This window comes from Drosophila virilis, chromosome 5 (genome assembly GCF_030788295.1).
Source record: "Drosophila virilis strain 15010-1051.87 chromosome 5, Dvir_AGI_RSII-ME, whole genome shotgun sequence".
Lineage (NCBI taxonomy): Eukaryota > Metazoa > Arthropoda > Insecta > Diptera > Drosophilidae > Drosophila > Drosophila virilis.
This window is the reverse complement of record NC_091547.1, coordinates 14,596,710-14,615,447: the sequence shown is the minus strand read 5'-3', so window position 1 is coordinate 14,615,447 and position 18,738 is coordinate 14,596,710. Positions and strand designations below refer to the sequence as shown.

Sequence of the window (18,738 nt, the reverse complement as noted above, 5' to 3'; positions counted from 1 at the left end):
AATTTTTTATTTTTATCAGCAAGCATTCAACTTAATTTATACGATTTGTTTTAAAATTTTTTCAATGAATGTTTCGTTCTGAAAATCCATTGTGTGGAATATAAGTTTTTGAGCAAAATGCTTTTTTTTTTAATTATATCTATAATTCACTATTATTTAATCTAAATCGAACTTTCTATGCACTACAATACAATGCATTGTACTTTTTAACGTTTAAATCTCGATGCAGTCATAACATTCCGTTAGGATTTTTTGAATTTCATTTGATTTCTCAAAATTATCGATAACAAGTCAGTCGCTTATCCGACATGCATCATACAATCCCACAATTAGAAAATGTGGCAACACTAGTTACAAAAACCTCGCCGGCTGGTTAACAGGGCTTGGTGGGATATCTACCAATTGAGTTTTTCAAATTATATATATTCCCTTTAACAGATTTTTTTCATTTTGTGTTTGAATGTTTTATGTTAGCATGAAAATTAAATGTAACATGGTATGGTGCTCTCTCTCTTCGTTGCTACCGAAAAAATGTTTAGACGCTTCAATAACATTGTACTCAAAATGGCTCTGTTACAACGAGTGCAATGTGACCAGCAAATAAAATCTTCACCTCTTTCCAATTATTTTGATTTGTATGATGAGTAGCTTATTAACGTGGCTTTTTCTTTATATTTCTATGTCTGTTTTAAGCAAATGAGTGGCCTCATATTTATAACACCTAAGCAATCACTTCGGAAAGTTCAATGTCAAGGGCATTTATGCTCGTACACCGGCAGTTTCAAAGCAATTAGCTTCTGTCCGTGTGTGTAGATACATATATATACATGTACATGCCCATACATATATATTTATATGTAAATATATATACACATATGTTTGAGAATTTTGCTATTCACATATATGTACATATATATGATAAAGTTTGCTTCTAGGTACAACTATTTATATCAAGTTAATTATGCATTTTTCCCCGTTTGTTTGACACGATTCCAGTCGCAAACAAAGTCAACCCAAATTTCTATTGCTTATCTCCATCTGGGCGAAAAAATCAATAGTTGCATCAGCAAACAGGCGATTTCATAATTGTACTAAAAATGCGGTAATGTTTTGTGTTTTGTTTTTATTTTTTTTTATATTTGTAACGAGATTAGGTTATATAATTTATGTAACTGTTTTTGCTCGGTTCAACAAACAGGAGAGAGAAGATCGGTTGGTAATACAATACAAAACATACATATGTAAAAACATATGTACATATGCTGAGTGAACGTATACGCGTGTATGTATGTGTGTATGTATGTATGTATGTATGTTGTGTGTTTTTATTGGGTAACTGTGTAGTTGTGTGGGCGAAAATCGGATCCCTCTCATCTATAGTTAAATGCTACACCTCCTGTTTGTGCGTATTGAGAAGTTAACATTGTGTTAGCTGCAGCTTTTTATATAATTTAATCCTTGCTCTGCATGTACTTGATCAAGTCAATGACACGGTTGGAATAACCGAACTCGTTGTCGTACCACGAAATCAGCTTAACGAACTTATCGTTGAGCGGGATGCCGGCCTTGGCATCGAATACGGACGAGTGAGTGTCGCTGAGGAAATCGGTGGAGACGACCTCCTCATCGGTATAGCCCAAAATGCCCTTCAATGGACCGTTGGCAGCCTCTTGTACTTTGGCCTTAATTTCATCATAGGTGGCACCCTTGCCCAAGCGCACGGTCAAATCAACAACAGAGACATTTGGTGTTGGCACACGGAAAGCCATGCCGGTAAGTTTTCCATTCAGAGCTGGAATGACTTTGCCGACGGCCTTGGCGGCGCCAGTGGATGCTGGAATGATGTTTTGGGCAGCACCACGACCATCACGCCACAACTTGCCGGAGGGGCCATCGACGGTCTTCTGGGTGGCTGTGGTGGCATGCACAGTGGTCATCAGACCCTCAATAATCTCAAAGTTATCATTGATAACCTTAGCCAATGGGGCCAAGCAGTTGGTGGTGCAAGAAGCGTTCGACACGACCTTCATGTCCGGGCTGTATGCATCCAAGTTCACGCCGCACACGAACATGGGCGCATCAGCGGAGGGTGCCGAAATGATGACCTTCTTGGCACCGCCCTTCAAGTGAGTGGAGGCCTTATCGATGGTGGTGAAGACACCGGTCGACTCAACCACATACTCAGCGCCAGCGCTGGCCCAGTTGATGTTGGCTGGATCGCGCTCACTGAAGACAGTGATCTTCTGGCCGTTGACAACCAGGAAGCCGCCCTCGGCAACAACGGTGCCCTTGAAACGGCCGTGGGTGGAGTCGAACTTGAACAGGTAGACCATGTAGTTCACATCGATGAAGGGATCGTTAACCTGAAAATTACACAAATACACACAAATTTTACGTTCAACTCCAACTGCATCTTTTCGGCGGCTTCACTTACGGCAACGACGGAGGCGCCTTTGTCGATAGCGGCACGCAGCACCAGACGACCAATGCGGCCAAATCCGTTAATACCAATTTTCGACATTATTAAGTTTTTTCTTTTTTCTTTTTAATTTGCCTGGATCACACTTTTACTTTCGCTCAGTTCACCCGTCAGGAATCAACTGCAACTGCTCTGACTAAATCGACTTCAGATAGAGCGTTTGCGTTTGGCTGAGTTCAAAGTCAAATGAAGGACGTTTACGTCACGCCCACCCCACTACAAAAGCATGGGCAATTTGACCGCAATATTAAGCTGAATGCTATATGACGCACGCGCATTTATCAGCAGCGATGTTGCCGCCGCCAACTTCACGCGACCTAAAAGTATTCGAATAGCAACTCTTCGAGTACCCATTAACTAACCGCAAAAAGCCCGCCAAAAATGGTTAGCTTTAAAATGCTCAAAAAGTTAAGCTGGGACAGAGCTCTTAATAGCTTATTGACCAAGTTGAAATTATCTGTCAACGAGTGATTTATTTAATACCATATAAACTCTATTAGTGGTTGTAAATAAAATAACAAATAATTGAACTAAAGTGGCTCTCAAACTGCGGAAAGCTTCCCAGTTCGTGTGGAAAAATACCCTAAAGCTTTTATGGAGCCACCTAGCGTTCGTTTTAAGCATAGCTGTTATTTATTCAAAATTAAGAATTTCGAACTGCAATAATCTCCATATAAACTGTTTTCCTGGCTGACTGAATGACTCATGAACCAATCCCAAGCCTTTAGAGCTAGGAAGCTAGTGCTTCACACTTTTCGGAAAGCCCATTCCTCCTTGATGAAAGCTAAAATATATGTAAAATATAATTTGGAAAGTCGGAGGGTAGATTGAAAATGTGAACGTGCTTAAAAGTAGACATTAGCTGGAAAGTAAGCACATTACGAGACTCCAAAGTATACTGCAAAATTAATGTAAGTTAAAGTTCCGTTAACAAACATTAATTTAAAACTAAAAGTCACGCACATTCATTGTTGTTGTTTACGTTGCGTATAAAATTCAATGCAACGTTTAATGGATTTTTGATGATCTTCCAATAATGCGCATATTTTTATAGATTAAATTATTATTATGTATAAATGCTGCAAACTCTGATATTCACACTGGGGCTGCTCGAATGCTTAGTGATAATGATCAATGTGACCAGCCGAAGCGAATTATAAAAGTCCGTCTGGTCCCTCAGTTTTAGATATATCTTAATGAAACTTTCGATATAAAATTTATCAAAGTATGTGGATGCGATAAGAGAAAGAAAGAACACACAACAAAAGAAAATAATATTATAGCTCTAAAGTTTATTATGTAAATAACATTTTACATGATATATACATAGATACATATACCTTTATCGTATGCATAAACATATGATGAGTTTTTTTTTTTTTTCATTTCGACACAAAATTCGTATTCGCTTTAACTACTCATACATCGAGAACTTCAACTTTCATAACTTTAACATACATACATGCTTTATAAATAATTTAAAGTACTTGCAGTAGTTGCATGCAATTGAAAAGGCCACGCCCAATTGCCTCTTACTGCCCACCGGCACGCGGCACATTGTCATACGGCACAAGGACGCCAGGAGGTCCACCAAAGCGGTTCTGATGATGGCTGGTAGCAGCACTGACCAGCTGGGGCTGTGGCTGGGGCTGTTGCGATTGCTGGAAGGGTCTGGGCGCATTCTGGGGACTGAGCACGCCGCTGGGTGCACCAAAGCCGCCCGTATAGCGTCCGCCATTGGCATTGGCCACAGCGCCCGGACGCACCTTGTTGGCCTTGACATTGGTACTGAACTCATGCTCATTGCCGGCGACATAGATGTCTGGCTTGGCGGCACTTTGTGGACGCAATAGACCAGCCGGTGCGCCAAAACCGCCCGTATACTTGCCCGTATTGCTGGCCGCCGCCGGCGATGCGGCGGTGGATGCTTGGAACACATTATTTTCTTGCGCATCTGCAAGATAATTCAGTTTAGTTTGGACTTCAAAAAACATGCCAGTTGGAGACTTACCCTTGCGCAGCGTGTTTACGGGTGTGCTGATGACCTTGCCCTCCTCGCTCTTGGTGTACTCAACCTTCGGACTGTCTGCCGCATTGCCATTGAAAGGTGGGAACTGTTCCTCAGCGGTGGCTGTACCTAGTGGCGTTGCCGTAGGCGTTAGGCTCTGTGCCGAGATCTGCGTTTCCTGGCCAGAAGCAGGCGTATCGAAGCGTGCTGCAAAATGCGTATATGAGTTTGTAGTAGGATTGAGGTCTGACGCAGTGCCGAGTGCAGGCGGCGGCGGCGACGTTTGGCTGCTGGAATCGCTGCCACTGCCACTGCTACTGTCACTGCTACTGCTAAATGAGGATGGTTCGTCGCTGTTGGCGACAGGTGGTATCAGCACCAGCGGCGGCTCCACAGTGTTTGATTCATGGCCACCATGGCTGTGGCTGTGGCTGCTGCTGCTGCTGATGGCTGGAAGCGGAAGCGTGACTTTGGATGGAAAAGCGGAGGAGTCGGTTTCAGCTGGCGCTGAGGTGGTTGATGTCGTTGTTGGTTCTGTTAACTGAGATCTAATGTGGCTACCTGGCAAGCCCTGAGGCTGAAAGTCATTGGGCTTGGTACCGCCCGGTTTCTGGCCACTTGCGACAGGCGTCTCCTTAAAGTTGTCCGGATTATAGGGCACGCCGGGACCCACATCAGGATAATCGAAATCTTGCAGCCACGGCGGCAATGTAGCCGAGTTAAAGGGATTCGGCTCAACAGGCACCGCTGGCGTCGTGCTCGTCTTCGCTGGAGCTGTGTGGATTGTGGTTGTTATCAGTTGTGGTTGCCGAGTGGTTTGTGCTTTCAATATGGGTGCTTTAGTGGTGCGCGCTGCTGTTGGTTGTGCTACGGCCAACGGACGTCTTGTAGTCGTTGTTGTTGTGGTCGTAGTTGTCGTTGTCGTTGTGGATGTGGTTGTTGGTGTGGGTGTGGGTCGCGTGCTGGCTGGCTCCGCAGTGGGCGGTGGTGTCAGCTGAAGATTGTGCAGGTCTACAAACGGCTCGAAAGGCGGCTCTAGATCCACGGCCAGGCTGTGATTGTACTGATCATTGTCCGTGGGCACAATAAAGGTGACGGCCACATCCAGATCCGGATCGGTTACCTCCTGCAGCCAGGGTGGCAATGTGTAGGCATAGGCCTCCTCATTGTCCAGCTTATAGAAGGTGGATGGGTCCACAGGTGTAGTGCTCGTGCTGGGTGCTAGTGTCGTGTGTGGGCGTGGCGTTGTGGTGGTAGTACTTGTGGAAGTTGTGGTTGTTGTGGGGGTCACTCTTTGTGTGGTTGATGGAGTGGCTGTGGTGGTTGCAGCGGTGGTTGTGGAAGTACTGCGCGGCTTCTGTGTGGTTGGGCTTGTGCTATAGTGGACCGTGCCGCGATGGCGATTGGGAAATCTTGAGCCGTTGCGTGGCGTGGTGCTGCCAATATGTGCATTGGTGCCATGCTGATCGGGTCCATCGTGCTCCACGGTCACAACAGCCACCTGACCCGGCGTCAGGGGCGCGGGCGCCACCGGCGACAGGCCCTGGCTGCTGCTCAGACTGACACGGATGTTGTGACTGCCCGGCTGCTCCACGCCCACCACATGCTTTGTGGGCTGCTGCTCGGTGATGATTTGTGGTTCGGTTTGTGGCTCTCGGGGCGTTTCGAATGGCGGCAACAGATCCCAGGCAATCACACTAAGGGGCGCACCATTCGGTGCTGGTGTCCAGGGTACAGGTCCGCCAATATCCTTATCCTGCTGCTGCAGCTCCAAGAGATAGTCGGGCAGGGTGCCGCCGGTCAGCTGAGGCGCCTGGGCACTTTCCTCTTGCTGCTGTTGCTGGGGCAAGGGTATCAGCTGGGCCTGCTCCACTTCCACAGAGACATCCGCTGAGGTAGTTGATGATTCATGCTTGGGGGGTGTTAGTGATGTGGCTGGTGCTGGTGCTAATGAGGAGGTGTTGTTGTCGGTGCTGGCGATGTCCGAGGTGGGTAGCGCCACCGCTATGGCATCTAGTTGGGAAGGAGTTGGATTTGGAGTTGAGTATGTGGCGGCAATGCTATCAATGCGCTTAGAACTGTTCTGTTTGGGTCTGGGCTCTTCGGCTCTTATATTAATGGGTGCGGATTCGGGCTTGAACTCTGGATTGAGTGTCAGCAGGGTAAAGGTGGGTGGTGCATGTTTGGCACTTGCCGGTACTATGACATATTGCTGTGCAGATGATTCGCGCTTGACATGGTTCGAATCGGGGTCGTAATGTGCATTTGTTAGTTCTACTACGGGTGAAGGGATGCGGGATGCGGGTGTGGATGTGGGCGTGGCTTTAAAGCTTATGCTAGTGGTGCTAATTAGGCTACTAAGTGGAGGCGGTGCTACTAAGACACTTGCTATTGCCGCTTGTGAGTTGCGTGCTTGATTTATGCCTTTGCTCAATGTGGATGCTGTTGTTGTTGTTGTTGTTTTTGTTGTTGCTGCTGTTGTTGTCGTTGCACCGCTGGCGTTGCCATCTGCTGCCGTACTCTTTGCTGTTGCTGTTGCTGTTGTTGTTGTTGTTGTTGTCAACTCACCAATGTGCGGTGGCAGCAGGTCATCTGCAGGCTTTCGTATCGCGGTTATGCCGGACGCATAATTGGGTATCTCGAATTGCAGGCCCTGAGCGCTGACCACCTTGCGCCCGTCGGGCGTGTCGATCGGACGCAGTGCATCAATGGGATTGCCATAGCTATCAATGGTCCGATCGCCGCCCGCCTTGAACGCATCGTCTGCGGCAGCCTCAAGCAATGGCGGCTGCAATTCTAATGAAAATGGCGATTGCCGAACATCTGCAGAGAAGGGGGGAAATTTGTGGTTGTTCTTGTTGTTGTTTGTGGTTGCGACTAATGTACATATATGTATGTGTGTGTGTGTGTGTGTGTGTGTGTAAACTATGCTGTTTAATGTTTATGCTGTTTATGTGAGTGTGTCATGTGGTATGGTAAATGCAACAAGATGTCAGAGATGCAATTTGCTGGCACTTTTCAGAGAGTTCAAAAGTGTTGGCAACAGAAGGCATAGAAGAAGCGACTGCGACTCTGTTTGGGAACTGAAGATGAGACAGATGTGGTGGCAGTCCGTGGGTGGCTCTTTGCCAATTTGGCTGCCATTGCCGCTGATTGATTGACATTGGCTTAAATGGCCTATATATATATATATATATTTCGTGTCGTTGTTGTTGTTGTTGTTGTTGTCTCACGTTGTTGCTGCAGCTGCTGTTGTTGTTGTTGCTGTTATTTAGTTGACACATAACACACTTATACACGAGCACAGGCCAGTTGGGTCAATAAGTAAATGCAGCTGTGTGTGTGTTTAATTGACAGCCAATCAAGTTCGTTGCCTGAGTCTTTTGTTTGCCTAAGCTTCAAGCAAAATGTCTACTCGGATCTGAAACAACGCACCATTTCAACTGAGCAGCGCAATTCTGAATTTATATTTATGCCTGTATTTCCCTTCAATATATAAGTTAAATTTCATTAACAAAATATTTCATAACTGGGCACAGCCCGTTACAAATAGCGAGTGAGGCATATGCATAAATGTATATTAGGCATGAGGATGTTTATTCTTGAACTCACAAGCTAAACCAGTAAAACTTGATCAGTTCAAGCGATCAGTCTTGATCGCGAAGCCGCGCCCACATTAAACTAACTTTAACTAGCTAAATGTAAATATGCATATATATATAAATATTTCTTAAAATGTTCTCAGCGACTCTTCAATTGCTTCTGAGCGTATTCTGGCGTTAGACAAATTCAAATTGATCAGTACTTGAACTAGATTCAATCGTGATTCGAATTGCAATATGTTCGGCATGAATAAATGTCTATAAAAATTACTCAAACTAGAAACTAGTAAATGGCATATTCGGGAACCCTGAACTTGCATTTCCTGGATAGAGCAAATATATATAGTATATATATATACATATAGACATTATTTTATATCTAAATAGCAATGTTATTAAAATATCCCATATATATATATGTATATACAGATTTTATCAGATGCCAATAAGCGGCACTGTGTGAATCAAGTTAGCTGCTGTGTATTAAAAATCTATACAATAATTTAATTAGAATGTGGGGGAATTCTACAAACAAAGCGCTTAGAATGTAGTTAGTCACAGGTCGCGACAGACAGAGAAAAAGAGAGAGAGAGAGAGAGAGAGAGAGAGAGACAGAGTCAGAGATCGGCACGGAGAGTTTCTGATGATCAGCAAGACTCGAATAGGCCAAGTTCCGGCTTCTAAGCATATGTGCATATGTCAATTCATTGCTATCTTATTTATGTCAGTTAATTCGCATTCATATTGTTATTAAAATAAATAATCAAGCACAGACATGCTGCCTGCTTATCAGCCTTAGCTGAAAAATGATGCTGCGCGCTTTTATCAAGAAACGTTTCGAGTCCCTGAACCCTTCGTGCCTCAAGCAATCTGGCGTCGCCAATGCTGCAGCTCATAAATATGAATTGTCTACAGATACAAATGTCAGATATGACTATATATCCAAGCTGACTTTTATTGTATTCGGCTGGTTACGCCTCGTACACAAGCTGGGAAAGTGTTTGTAGCCCGAAGTTAGCGAATAAATAAATGTGCAAAGCTGCTCAGATTGCATCTGATGTAATTACCAGAAAAAGAATTCTACAGAAATATGAGACTATGTCTATGCTTAACGGTATTATGTTTTCAATTGGAAAAAATCAAGCTCTCGATCTTTGTTGCACGCCGCAAAAACTAGTTGAAATTAGTTTTTCCGTCAAGTTCAGTGCCAATTAATGTTCGCTTGTTGTTTAAAAACATTATTTTTTTTTTTGTTTGTTATTTGAACATCATTTTTAATTGAACTTTTAATTGATTGGCAACTTCACGACATTTGCACCCACCGAAATAAACACAGAAACACAATGGGATTATTTCAAGTTTATCATTGTTTTTTTTTTTGCCAGTTTTACAGTTTGATCGTTGATTTTTTGACAAGTTTTTTGTGTTTTGGGCAGCCTTCGCTAAAACTATAAAAACAAAATATATTGACGGTTTTATTAAACTCAGCCCGCGTGCGTTGTATCATCTCTTGCCTTGAGTTATCGACTTATTGAGCTGTTGAAAATCGCACAGCCCACACGAAGATCATGCTGATCATGCGCCAAAAAGAAAAGAAAAAAAAAAAACTTTATCTTTAGCACATGATATGCGATTAATAATTCCCACAACAAACGTGTCTCACGGAAACCTGCACTTGACGCAAACGTCAACGATTAAAATAATCAACGAAACTAAAAGCAAATAAATCAAACTGCGGCTTAAATATCTACTAAATATTCCAGTTACGGCAAAATTGATGGAAAACCCCCATTGAGCAGCTATAGAAGCTATAGTTCACTTAAGATCGGGTCTAGCGACAACTAGTTTAGAGATTCACCAAGTTTTCGGTCTAAGCCCAACTGCAATGCTCGACTTAATATGTATTCATTTGCACTTATTTATTGCCATAAATGAAAAGCCATTAGTTAGAGCCCAGAAAGTCGCTCAGATGCATCGCAGATAGTCAGATATTAATTATAACTATCTGCGCTTTGTGCTTGGCTTTTGGCTAATTATGAAATTTGCAGTTCGCAGCGGCTTATATAAATTTTGGTGAAATAACAAAAGCTCAAGCATAAATCACAATAAACGGAAAATAAGCCAACGTTTCATTATGGCAGACCCTAATTGTGCACAACAGTAACAACAACAGCAACAACAATAACAAAGGCAAAAGCGAGCCAATAAAATTCGTGCGAATTTGTTAATTATCACGTACAGGCATCTTTAACGAATCGCCCAAATTTATATATATATATATATATTGTCGACAAGTCGTGTGAATGGCAGCGTATAGAGAAAAAGCATTTAACAACAAAATTGATTATAAACTATTGAGCGTGAAACGATGCCATTTCAATTGGCCATTCAAGTATCTGGCCAAAAAGCCTTTTGTGCTAGTCTCTGCGAATTGGTGAAACAATTAGCGAATTATTCAGTTGATTGTTCAAATCAGATCCACATTAATACCAATCAGGGGACTTTGAACTGTTGTCAGAACGGATGAGTGCAAGTGTGAATCTGTGAATAAAGCTTTGAATAATCAGCTTATGCCCATTTGGCTAAGACTCCCATATCTATCGGCTGTTGTCTTGCTAAAGAGTCCGTGTCGAAAATGCAATTAACCTCTTTTCTGGGCTCCGTGACCCAAAATGAGTCCGTGTTGTTGCCAACAAGCTTAACAAATTGTCATAACAATTTATGAACTGGCTGGGCACTCAGCCAGAGGCACAAGATGAACGGCCTTTAAGTGTGGAAGCTGCACTTAAAGAAGTACCCAACCCAGAGGTCGCACTCGGAACTCTGAACTGCCCAGGCAGCTGGCGTTCCCGCCTGAAGGCAACCCAAGCCCAAACCCAAGTCGAAGCTGAAGCCGAAGCTGAAGCCTTGCCAGTCATGTCATGTGGCACTTACATAAGGTTTGTTGTTTTTTTGGGGTTTTTTTTTTTGTTATTGTCTGGGCCTTGTTTGCAGCCGGCGGCTTCTTGTGCTTCATCTCGAGTTTCGTTTACCCCAAGTCGCCTTCGGGCATGGAACGTTGTTTATGTTTTTTCTTTATTTTTTTTTTTAACCTGCTACTTGATTTGGCTCAAGCTGATCTGTAGGGTTTCTTGTTTGTTTACCAAACAAACAAAAAAAAGCGAATCAGTGTCGCATTTCATCTGGGCGCATTTGTCAGCTAATTTAAGGCGCTTGACCGTGGGATGAAGATCCGTGAAGATGTGCCCGATGAGTACCCACAAGATGCAGGAACAACAATTAATAAGTTTTGGAGTTTTAAGGAGCTCCCATATCATGTTTGGATGCTCATGAAACACATAATACCCATGTATGCAGAGAGAGTTTGTTAAATGAAGTGTGCTTGTGCTGGGAATTAGTAACAATTGGATGATAGTTAAGGGCACAGTTCCAATAGAGACTCAAAGGACAACAATATATATTGTTATTTACACTTATTTGCAACGACTAAAAGTTAGTTAAGGCTTAAAGTAGAACTAGGCTTATGTATAAGGAAAAATTGTTGCACAGTTGATGACAAATCTAAACAAATATTTTGAACTATTTTTTTAACAAAAAAATATGTGCATTAAAAACAATTTCCATCAACCTTTGAAAGATATAAAAATCTGATATATTTATTTTGGTATTTTTAAAAAACTTTTTTAAAAATGAATTTTATAAATTTTAAAAATCAGAAATGGAAAATTTACATCTTTACTGCACATATTTAAATTATATAAATAGATAAATAAATGAATAAAAACTATAAATTGTAATCCGAAATTCCATCAAGTCCAATAGATGGAAATAGCATGCGTATAAAGACGTATCTCAAGAAAGCAACACGACACAGAAACGCAAATAGGCGAAAGTCGAGAAGGAAATTACAAGCGAACACTAATTAAATATCGTATGGCTATGCGAATTGGTTACGAATTCGAATACGAAATCGTATAAAAATCGTAATCCAGATCGAAATGGCATATGCTGTGCATGCATGTATGTATGTGTGTATGTATACCAGGCCTCCCAGCTGCGGCGTCGATCTTCAGCAGCGCCAGAGCTAGCAGCAGCGTAACGGTTATACCGGCGCCTGCGCGACTGCGCTGCTCGGACTTAAAACTGCGCATTTGCATTTTCGGTTTTGGCAACTCGAAATTCGAACTCGTCTAAGTTTTTCAGTTGTTGTTGTTGTTGTTGTTGTCGCTGTAGGATTTTTGGTGTTCGAATTTGTCACGCAACCGAAATTTTAGAATTGGGCATTGCCCAAAAGCCGCGAGGAATAATTAGCGCGTAGGCAGAATAACAATGATGCAAAACAAAAGCCAACCGTACGAAATGATGCTGTCAGGGATGACAAAATCGGCAACGCGACGACGCGAACGACGCAATCTGCACCGGCGTGTGCACACAAGAAACCTTATTGCCAAATACAAATAATATGTAATATTAATTTTTTTTCCCGTATTTATTTTAGCTGTTGCGACTTGCACACAAAATTCAATCAATTGTGACACGATTTCACGACTCGCAATCGCTGCGAGCGAGATGCGCCGGAGACTGTAACGGAGACGAAGACAGCAGAAGATTAGACGAGCGAGGCGCTCGAGCGTAGCAGAAACACGTCCGTAGCTCACGAGTTCTGCGCTTTTAATAAACGCTGCTGCCGTCAGAGGCAACGAATGAAGCTTGGCTTATGCATGGGCTTAAAGTTGACGCCGACGGCGCACAGTGGTTGACATTCGATTTAAGTTGGGCGAAAAAGTATACCAAACACACGATTGCTAGAAGTTGGGTTTTTTAAAAGAGCTTGAAGGAGAACTATTGTAAGCTGCAATACTGTGAGATAAAATATCCTTGCAAGCAAATATATATATGTACTTTTTTCAAATGGAAAATGCACTGATATGCACTTTCAACTGTAAGCCCATTACATTGACTATTGACCCAATGTAAATCTGTTATTCAGCGGCAGCAGAGATCAAATATGTACATACATACATATTAAACAAATTTCCCGAGCAAATTGAAATTGAACAGCATGCAGCTACGTTTACAGTGTTGCTTTTGCCACTCTCGTTTTCGTTGTTATTTGGGAAATTTTTAACATTATTCTATTAGCATAGCTACATGCATACATGCATGTATGTACATGCGAGCATGTGTGTAGGCGTCCAGCCAAGACCAAAGGCCGATTGTATTGTTACCTTTGCAATGCGCTTGAAAACCGGGAAATAGTGGAAATTAATTGCTGTAATTGCCTTAAACTTATTAGACAGACATATGTACATTAGTTTGCATACCCGGTGCGCGCTTTAGTGATGCATTGTCAATGTCGCTCAAGGTCAAAACTAACATTCGCCTAACATGGGCTTAACATACTGTTATTGACAACTGCGACTGTTTCCAAACGCGCACACGTTTCAACACTTTTGCATATACACATATTTATGGATATTATGCAAATTATAAATGAAAATGAATGTGTTAATGCTAGAAGCATTCGTTTCTTTATTGTTTGTTTATTTAGACAGGCCGGTTTGGTTTTTGAGATCGAGCTTAAGCTCGCCTATGTATCATCTGTCAGTGTGACGTGCTCAGACTCGAGTCGCTGCTAACAATGCATAATTTATGCCAGTCAAATACATATTTTAAAATACATCCACATCTAGCTATATATATATATATATACATAGAATAGATCCTGTTCTTTGACAGATCGTTTTTGGCGGCTTTCGCTTTCAGCATCGAACATCGAATCATTAAACTTGTCTTTTTATGAGCGGCACTTCTTTTGTGAGGCAAATTGAATTCTTATAGCCAGTCGATCTAGCTTTAGTCATCAATTGCATTAATTCGGCATTTTGTGGATTGAGTCAGCCGCTTATATTAGATCACATTGAGTTGTGCAATCCTGCTGGTTGCGATCATTGATCTCTTCAGAGGAGTCTGCTGCGATTCGATTGCACAATTCCGTGAATTGGCACTTTCTGGAGGCTCTCCGTTGGCTTTGCTCATGTGTCTCTGGCTCACAATATTCCGGGCAGGGTCCAGGCCCGTTTTCAACCTAATGCCCCAAAGAAATGATGTCGGCTACCATTTAAAGTCTGGTTCCGCATTTGGCATTTCGTATTACGACTTCGACTGCGCTTCCTATGACCACTAATAATGAGCATGGGCATTAGGCATCACGGCTAGCTGGGCATTATCATTACTGTTACAATTACGGCAAAGATATTACCAAATGGACACGGCGCGAAAAGGCGCCCAGTTTGGCCCGTGTTGTTGTGCGCCCGCCGACAATAAATCAAAACTCGCTCCAGAGCCAAACAAAGCCATCGATGGGACGACGCGCCGAGGCGTCAGCGGCGTCAAAGAAGTAATCAAAATTGTATTACGAAAACAAACGTTTTTATAAATTTTGTTTCTCGTTTTTGTTTCGCTCCTACCTATAACAATGGCCCACGGCCCAAACAGATGCCGTTGGCAGCCTCAAGTCGAACTTTGAGTGGAGCTGCCGCAAAAGAGCCAAGTCAGCAGCAACAACAACAACAACAACAACAACAACAACAGCAACAAAAATTAACAACAATGCAGTGACAGCATTCACGCTATATATTATTTACTTTAATAGAGCCGGAGACCGCTTAGTCGGGAGCTCTCGGCTGGAGTTGGGAAATGGAAATGACGTTGACGCTGCGCATGCGTAATCCGAAAATTGAAAATTGTTGGCGACCCTTCACCTGCGGGGTTTTTTTTTTTTTCTTATTATTATTATTAATTGTTATAATCATTAATTTGGCAAACATTAAAGGCATTTGTTTCACAGTTGGATTCCCACCTTAAAGCTGGCGTTTCCGTTGAAAATAAATGCCAAATATATTCGATAAATATTTTTAAAATTGTTTTGTCGTAAATACTGATGATATCGTTACCCGTTTCGGGTATTCAATAAGTGCAATTGTCGACTGCAGGCCCACACGAAAATTGTTTCGAAAAACATCAAAAGTGAAAAACAAAAACTTGATGTCATATGAGGGAGACCAGTTTTGAGTGCGGCTGAACCAGTTGGAGCGCATCTTCTATAGCCATACAATTTTATTGCAAAAATATTGAAAAATGCGTTAAAGCAACAACAACAACAACAAGATCGACAATGACAGCATAAGCTTTGTTGGTCACCCTGACCTTAACACGAATTTCGGCTTAATATCAAGTGGCAACTGGCTACGTGCACAGCCTTTGGACAAGTCGGGATTGAGACAAGAAAAAAAAAAAACAATTTCAATTTACAACTGATATTTTGATATTTTGTAAAAATTCGACATGCCCGATTACAATTTATTGGTGAAGCTTAATAGAAATTCCTTGGCCGGTTGAGTCATAAATGAGATGAATGGCGTTGGGTCGTTGAATTAAAACCCTCAAGGCATCAAAAGTCATTAAACGTTGTCTTGTTTTCGAGCGCGCGGAATTTGTGGTTATTAATTTGCGTGGGTTTTTTGTTTTCGCATAATCGCGCATTACCACATAGAAAGAAAGCCAAGAATCAAAAGAACTGGTTTTGAAGCTCACAAACTCAAACGGAAACTTAATACTGCATACATGGTTTATATCGTAAGCATGTGTCTACAATTTCGGTTCATATATTCTATATAATTCTATCGCAAGACATAACCACTGTTAATATTTGAAAACCCGTTAAAAACGGTTGAACGGTTAAACGGTTACTCTGTTAGCGACAGTTCCAGCTGCCGATAACAGGAACCGATTGTCCACCTCTAGTTCGATTGAATGATCTAGCTCAGAGGTTCAGGGGAATAAATTACTAACGGAACTTATAAGTGTTAACTGCATATATTTATTGCGACGCAAGCAATTAGGTTTTGTTGGCAAATAAGCAAGATAATTCGTATAAGTCTTGGCTTAAGTAGATACGATAAACAGTTTTCGGCAACTCTGTCAACCCTGCCAATCAGCTGCAGATGTCCAAGCTAAACAACAAATACAGAAAAACGAAGATATTAAACTGAAGCACAACAATAACAAATGAGCGCCCTCTTTCGCAGTCTGAGCAATTTTTCGACAAAGCGCGAGAATGTCGTCAAAGAAGCGTTGATAAACACACTAAACGAAAATGCCAGAGAAATCGAGTTTGAAGTGAAGCAAAAAGGATTGGGTAAGTCCCCAATTCAATGAAACGACAATGACTCATGAAAAACTCTTGCAGAGGTGCTGGGCTTGTGTGAACAGACGAGCGCCTTGTGCACTACATTAGAAGCGTTGTTCCTGCATGGCCTGAAGGACTCGTTTCTGTGGGCCACCATCAATGTTATTGCTGGCGATGTGGAACGGCGGCCGGAGCCGAGCTTCTGGTCGCCGGCAATGGTGTTCATGCACAAGCAGGTGATCGAGCAGATTCAATGCCTAAGTCAGATTACCTCCGAGATTGGACAGTGCCGGGCCTGGGTGCGGCAGTCGCTCAACGACTCGGTCTTCTCGGCATATTTGAACAACATGCGCAAGAATGGGTCGGCCTTGCGGCCGTACTATAAAAAGGACGCGCTGCTTAAGGATAGCGAAGGCTTGGAGACAGCGGCAAAGATTATGGAGAGCCTGGAGGCCTATGTGTCATTCGATTTGCCCGTCAACTCAAGTCTGTTGAATCAATGGCCTGACTATGCGCTGCAGCTGTCCGATCTGTGGACGCCGGCACTCAAATCCTGCCCGGTGCGTGTTACACAAATGGAATTAAGATCACCACCTAATGATGTATCTTTTATAGATTAGCAGCGGCGTGGATGTGGTCAGCTCGTTGGCTACGGAAATTGTGGCTATTCCTACACCGCAGCCACTTCACACCAATGAGCTCTTCTCGGAGTCCATTTCGAATAGTCCATTCAGTCGCGGCGGCCACTTTGGAAATCCGGATCTGAACCAACAAGAGATTCTGGATTTGTTTATGCAAAAAGTCGACGAGATGGATATTATTAAGGAAGAGCGATCGCCCACTCTGGAGGAGAGACAGGAAGTAGATATAGCCGCAACTGAGGCTGAGCCCGCAGGCAGCAGCAGTACTCAGGGAGCTCGAAAGCGTTCCGTGCGTCACATCGAGGAGTCTTTCGCTGAGCTGCCGCAGGGCAGCAATTCTTTGACGAATCTAATGCAGACCTCTTGGTCCGCCGATCTAGATGCCCACACACCGACAGAGGAGTCTGTAACGCGATTTTTTCAGCGCTCTGTCAGCATGAGCAGCGCCACAAGCCTGCGCTCACCTAACACGGACCGCTGCAGCTACAATGCACTGCTGCGCAAGCACGAGAGCAACCGCGAGGATGGTGCTGGCTGGTCGCAGATCTGGCAAAAGTTTTGCGCCAGCGCCTCAACGCTGAATGTGACTCAACTGCAACAGCAACGCGAGCCTGAACCGGCCGTCACAGATGACATGAGCGACCTGCATTCCCTTGACGTAAGCCCAGTTCTGATTTAAGTTATCAAAGCCTATACATATTTATCTACTGGCAGACCAATTCGGATTTCGAGCTGATCCACTCCAACTTTGACATGGCCGAGCTGAAGCAAATGGTTTCCCAATTATGTCAGTTGCCCCGCGAGCCAGGACTCAATGCGCAGGGCTTTCTGTGCAAGGGCTGTCAGTATCCTTTGGGTATTGGCGACAGCAACTTTCAGTGCGTAGATGCTGGCCAAATACATTTAGCTCAATATTAAACTATTCTGTTCAATCTTCTCGCGCAGAGTGTGTGCCTTTAGTGGCAGTTACTATTGCAACACCTGCATGGACTCGGAGGCTCAACTCATTCCGGCACGCATCATCTACAACTGGGATTTTCGCAAGTACAGCGTCAGCAAGCACGCGGCGTTATTTTTGGCAGAGTACCGCTCCCAGCCGTTTTTAGACATGCAGCTACTCAATCCCAGCATTTACTTTGCCTCCGATGCCATGGCCGAGCTGCAGTCACTACGCATTCGCTTGAATTTCATACGTGCCTATCTATACACCTGTGCGCCGGCTAGCATTGAGTTGCTGCAAAATCATTTCTGTGGCCGGGCGTACCTGTACGAGCATATTCACCAATACTCCATAGCGGATTTGGCATTAATACAACGAGGAGCGCTTTGCCAGCAGCTGCAAAAGGCCTTCAAACTGGGCGAGGCACATGTGCTCAAGTGTCGACTCTGCCACCTGAAGGGTTTCATCTGTGAAATCTGTCAGAGTCCACGAGTGCTCTATCCGTTCCACATTGCAACCACATTTAGGGTGAGTTAATCGCCGAGCTATTCTAATATATTTTTATCATTCTCTCTGTATGTAAACGCAGTGCGTTACGTGCGGTGCTGTTTTCCATGCCGAATGCCTCAACGAGCACCAGCCATGTCCTAAATGTGAGCGTCGACGTAAACGCGAGGATCAGCCTCTACAGGAGGCCGTGCAGGATCTAAAGCTCAAGCATAAAATCTCATAGGCAGCCATTTAGTTTGTAAGCTACAATAGGCGATTGCTCAGCGTCCCCAAATACCATATATATATTTATATTGATTTGTATTTAAAGTAAAATAAAGCTTATAATTGTTATAGTTCGGTTGGCTATTGGCTGTTGCAGTGCTAA

At 43.2% G+C, this 18,738-nt stretch overlaps 3 protein-coding genes across 8 annotated transcripts; 1 reads left to right on the top strand and 2 right to left on the bottom strand.

The window, feature by feature from the left end:
* Nucleotides 1–1,287: 1,287 nt before the first annotated feature.
* On the bottom strand, nt 1,288–2,649 carry LOC6626702 (glyceraldehyde-3-phosphate dehydrogenase 2). The gene is made up of 2 exons (XM_002049865.4): nt 2,435–2,649; nt 1,288–2,363 (listed from the first exon to the last, which is right to left on the bottom strand). Exons 1-2 carry the CDS (start codon nt 2,519–2,521, stop codon nt 1,452–1,454), a joined length of 999 nt encoding a protein of 332 aa, XP_002049901.1. The 5' UTR covers nt 2,522–2,649; the 3' UTR covers nt 1,288–1,451.
* A 1,139-nt stretch (nt 2,650–3,788) lies between these two features.
* On the bottom strand, nt 3,789–12,770 carry flap (flapper). Of its 6 annotated transcripts, none has more exons than XM_032436924.2 (4): nt 12,132–12,770; nt 5,049–7,310; nt 4,491–4,694; nt 3,789–4,433 (listed from the first exon to the last, which is right to left on the bottom strand). In XM_032436924.2, the coding sequence occupies exons 1-4, from the start codon at nt 12,244–12,246 to the stop codon at nt 4,012–4,014; spliced, it is 3,003 nt and encodes a 1,000-aa protein (XP_032292815.1). In that variant the 5' UTR covers nt 12,247–12,770; the 3' UTR covers nt 3,789–4,011. The 6 variants fall into 6 exon arrangements, with proteins under 6 accessions (XP_032292815.1, XP_070065815.1, XP_070065818.1 ...); XM_070209714.1 differs by having other exon boundaries at nt 4,491–6,500; nt 7,056–7,310; XM_070209717.1 differs by having other exon boundaries at nt 4,491–5,261; nt 7,056–7,310.
* A 3,189-nt stretch (nt 12,771–15,959) lies between these two features.
* On the top strand, nt 15,960–18,706 carry Plekhm1 (Pleckstrin homology and RUN domain containing M1). Its single transcript, XM_002049867.4, has 6 exons — nt 15,960–16,289; nt 16,341–16,840; nt 16,896–17,579; nt 17,636–17,799; nt 17,867–18,389; nt 18,451–18,706. Exons 1-6 carry the CDS (start codon nt 16,160–16,162, stop codon nt 18,592–18,594), a joined length of 2,145 nt encoding a protein of 714 aa, XP_002049903.1. The 5' UTR covers nt 15,960–16,159; the 3' UTR covers nt 18,595–18,706.
* Nucleotides 18,707–18,738: the final 32 nt, after the last annotated feature.

Bases quoted from the DNA above. Each gene is read 5' to 3' on its own strand.
- Plekhm1 (XM_002049867.4), top strand. From the start codon at position 16,160: ATGAGCGCCCTCTTTCGCAGTCTGAGCAATTTTTCGACAAAGCGCGAG. The intron at 16,841-16,895 runs GTGCGTGTTACA...TATCTTTTATAG, and splicing joins CGGCACTCAAATCCTGCCCG to ATTAGCAGCGGCGTGGATGT. The intron at 17,580-17,635 runs GTAAGCCCAGTT...ATCTACTGGCAG, and splicing joins GCGACCTGCATTCCCTTGAC to ACCAATTCGGATTTCGAGCT.
- LOC6626702 (XM_002049865.4), bottom strand. From the start codon at position 2,521: ATGTCGAAAATTGGTATTAACGGATTTGGCCGCATTGGTCGTCTGGTG. The intron at 2,364-2,434 runs GTAAGTGAAGCC...TGTAATTTTCAG, and splicing joins AAGGCGCCTCCGTCGTTGCC to GTTAACGATCCCTTCATCGA.
- flap (XM_070209713.1), bottom strand. From the start codon at position 12,246: ATGCAAATGCGCAGTTTTAAGTCCGAGCAGCGCAGTCGCGCAGGCGCC. The intron at 7,311-12,131 runs GTATACATACAC...CCTTCTCTGCAG, and splicing joins CGCCGCAGCTGGGAGGCCTG to ATGTTCGGCAATCGCCATTT. The intron at 4,434-4,490 runs GTAAGTCTCCAA...ATTATCTTGCAG, and splicing joins CGTAAACACGCTGCGCAAGG to ATGCGCAAGAAAATAATGTG.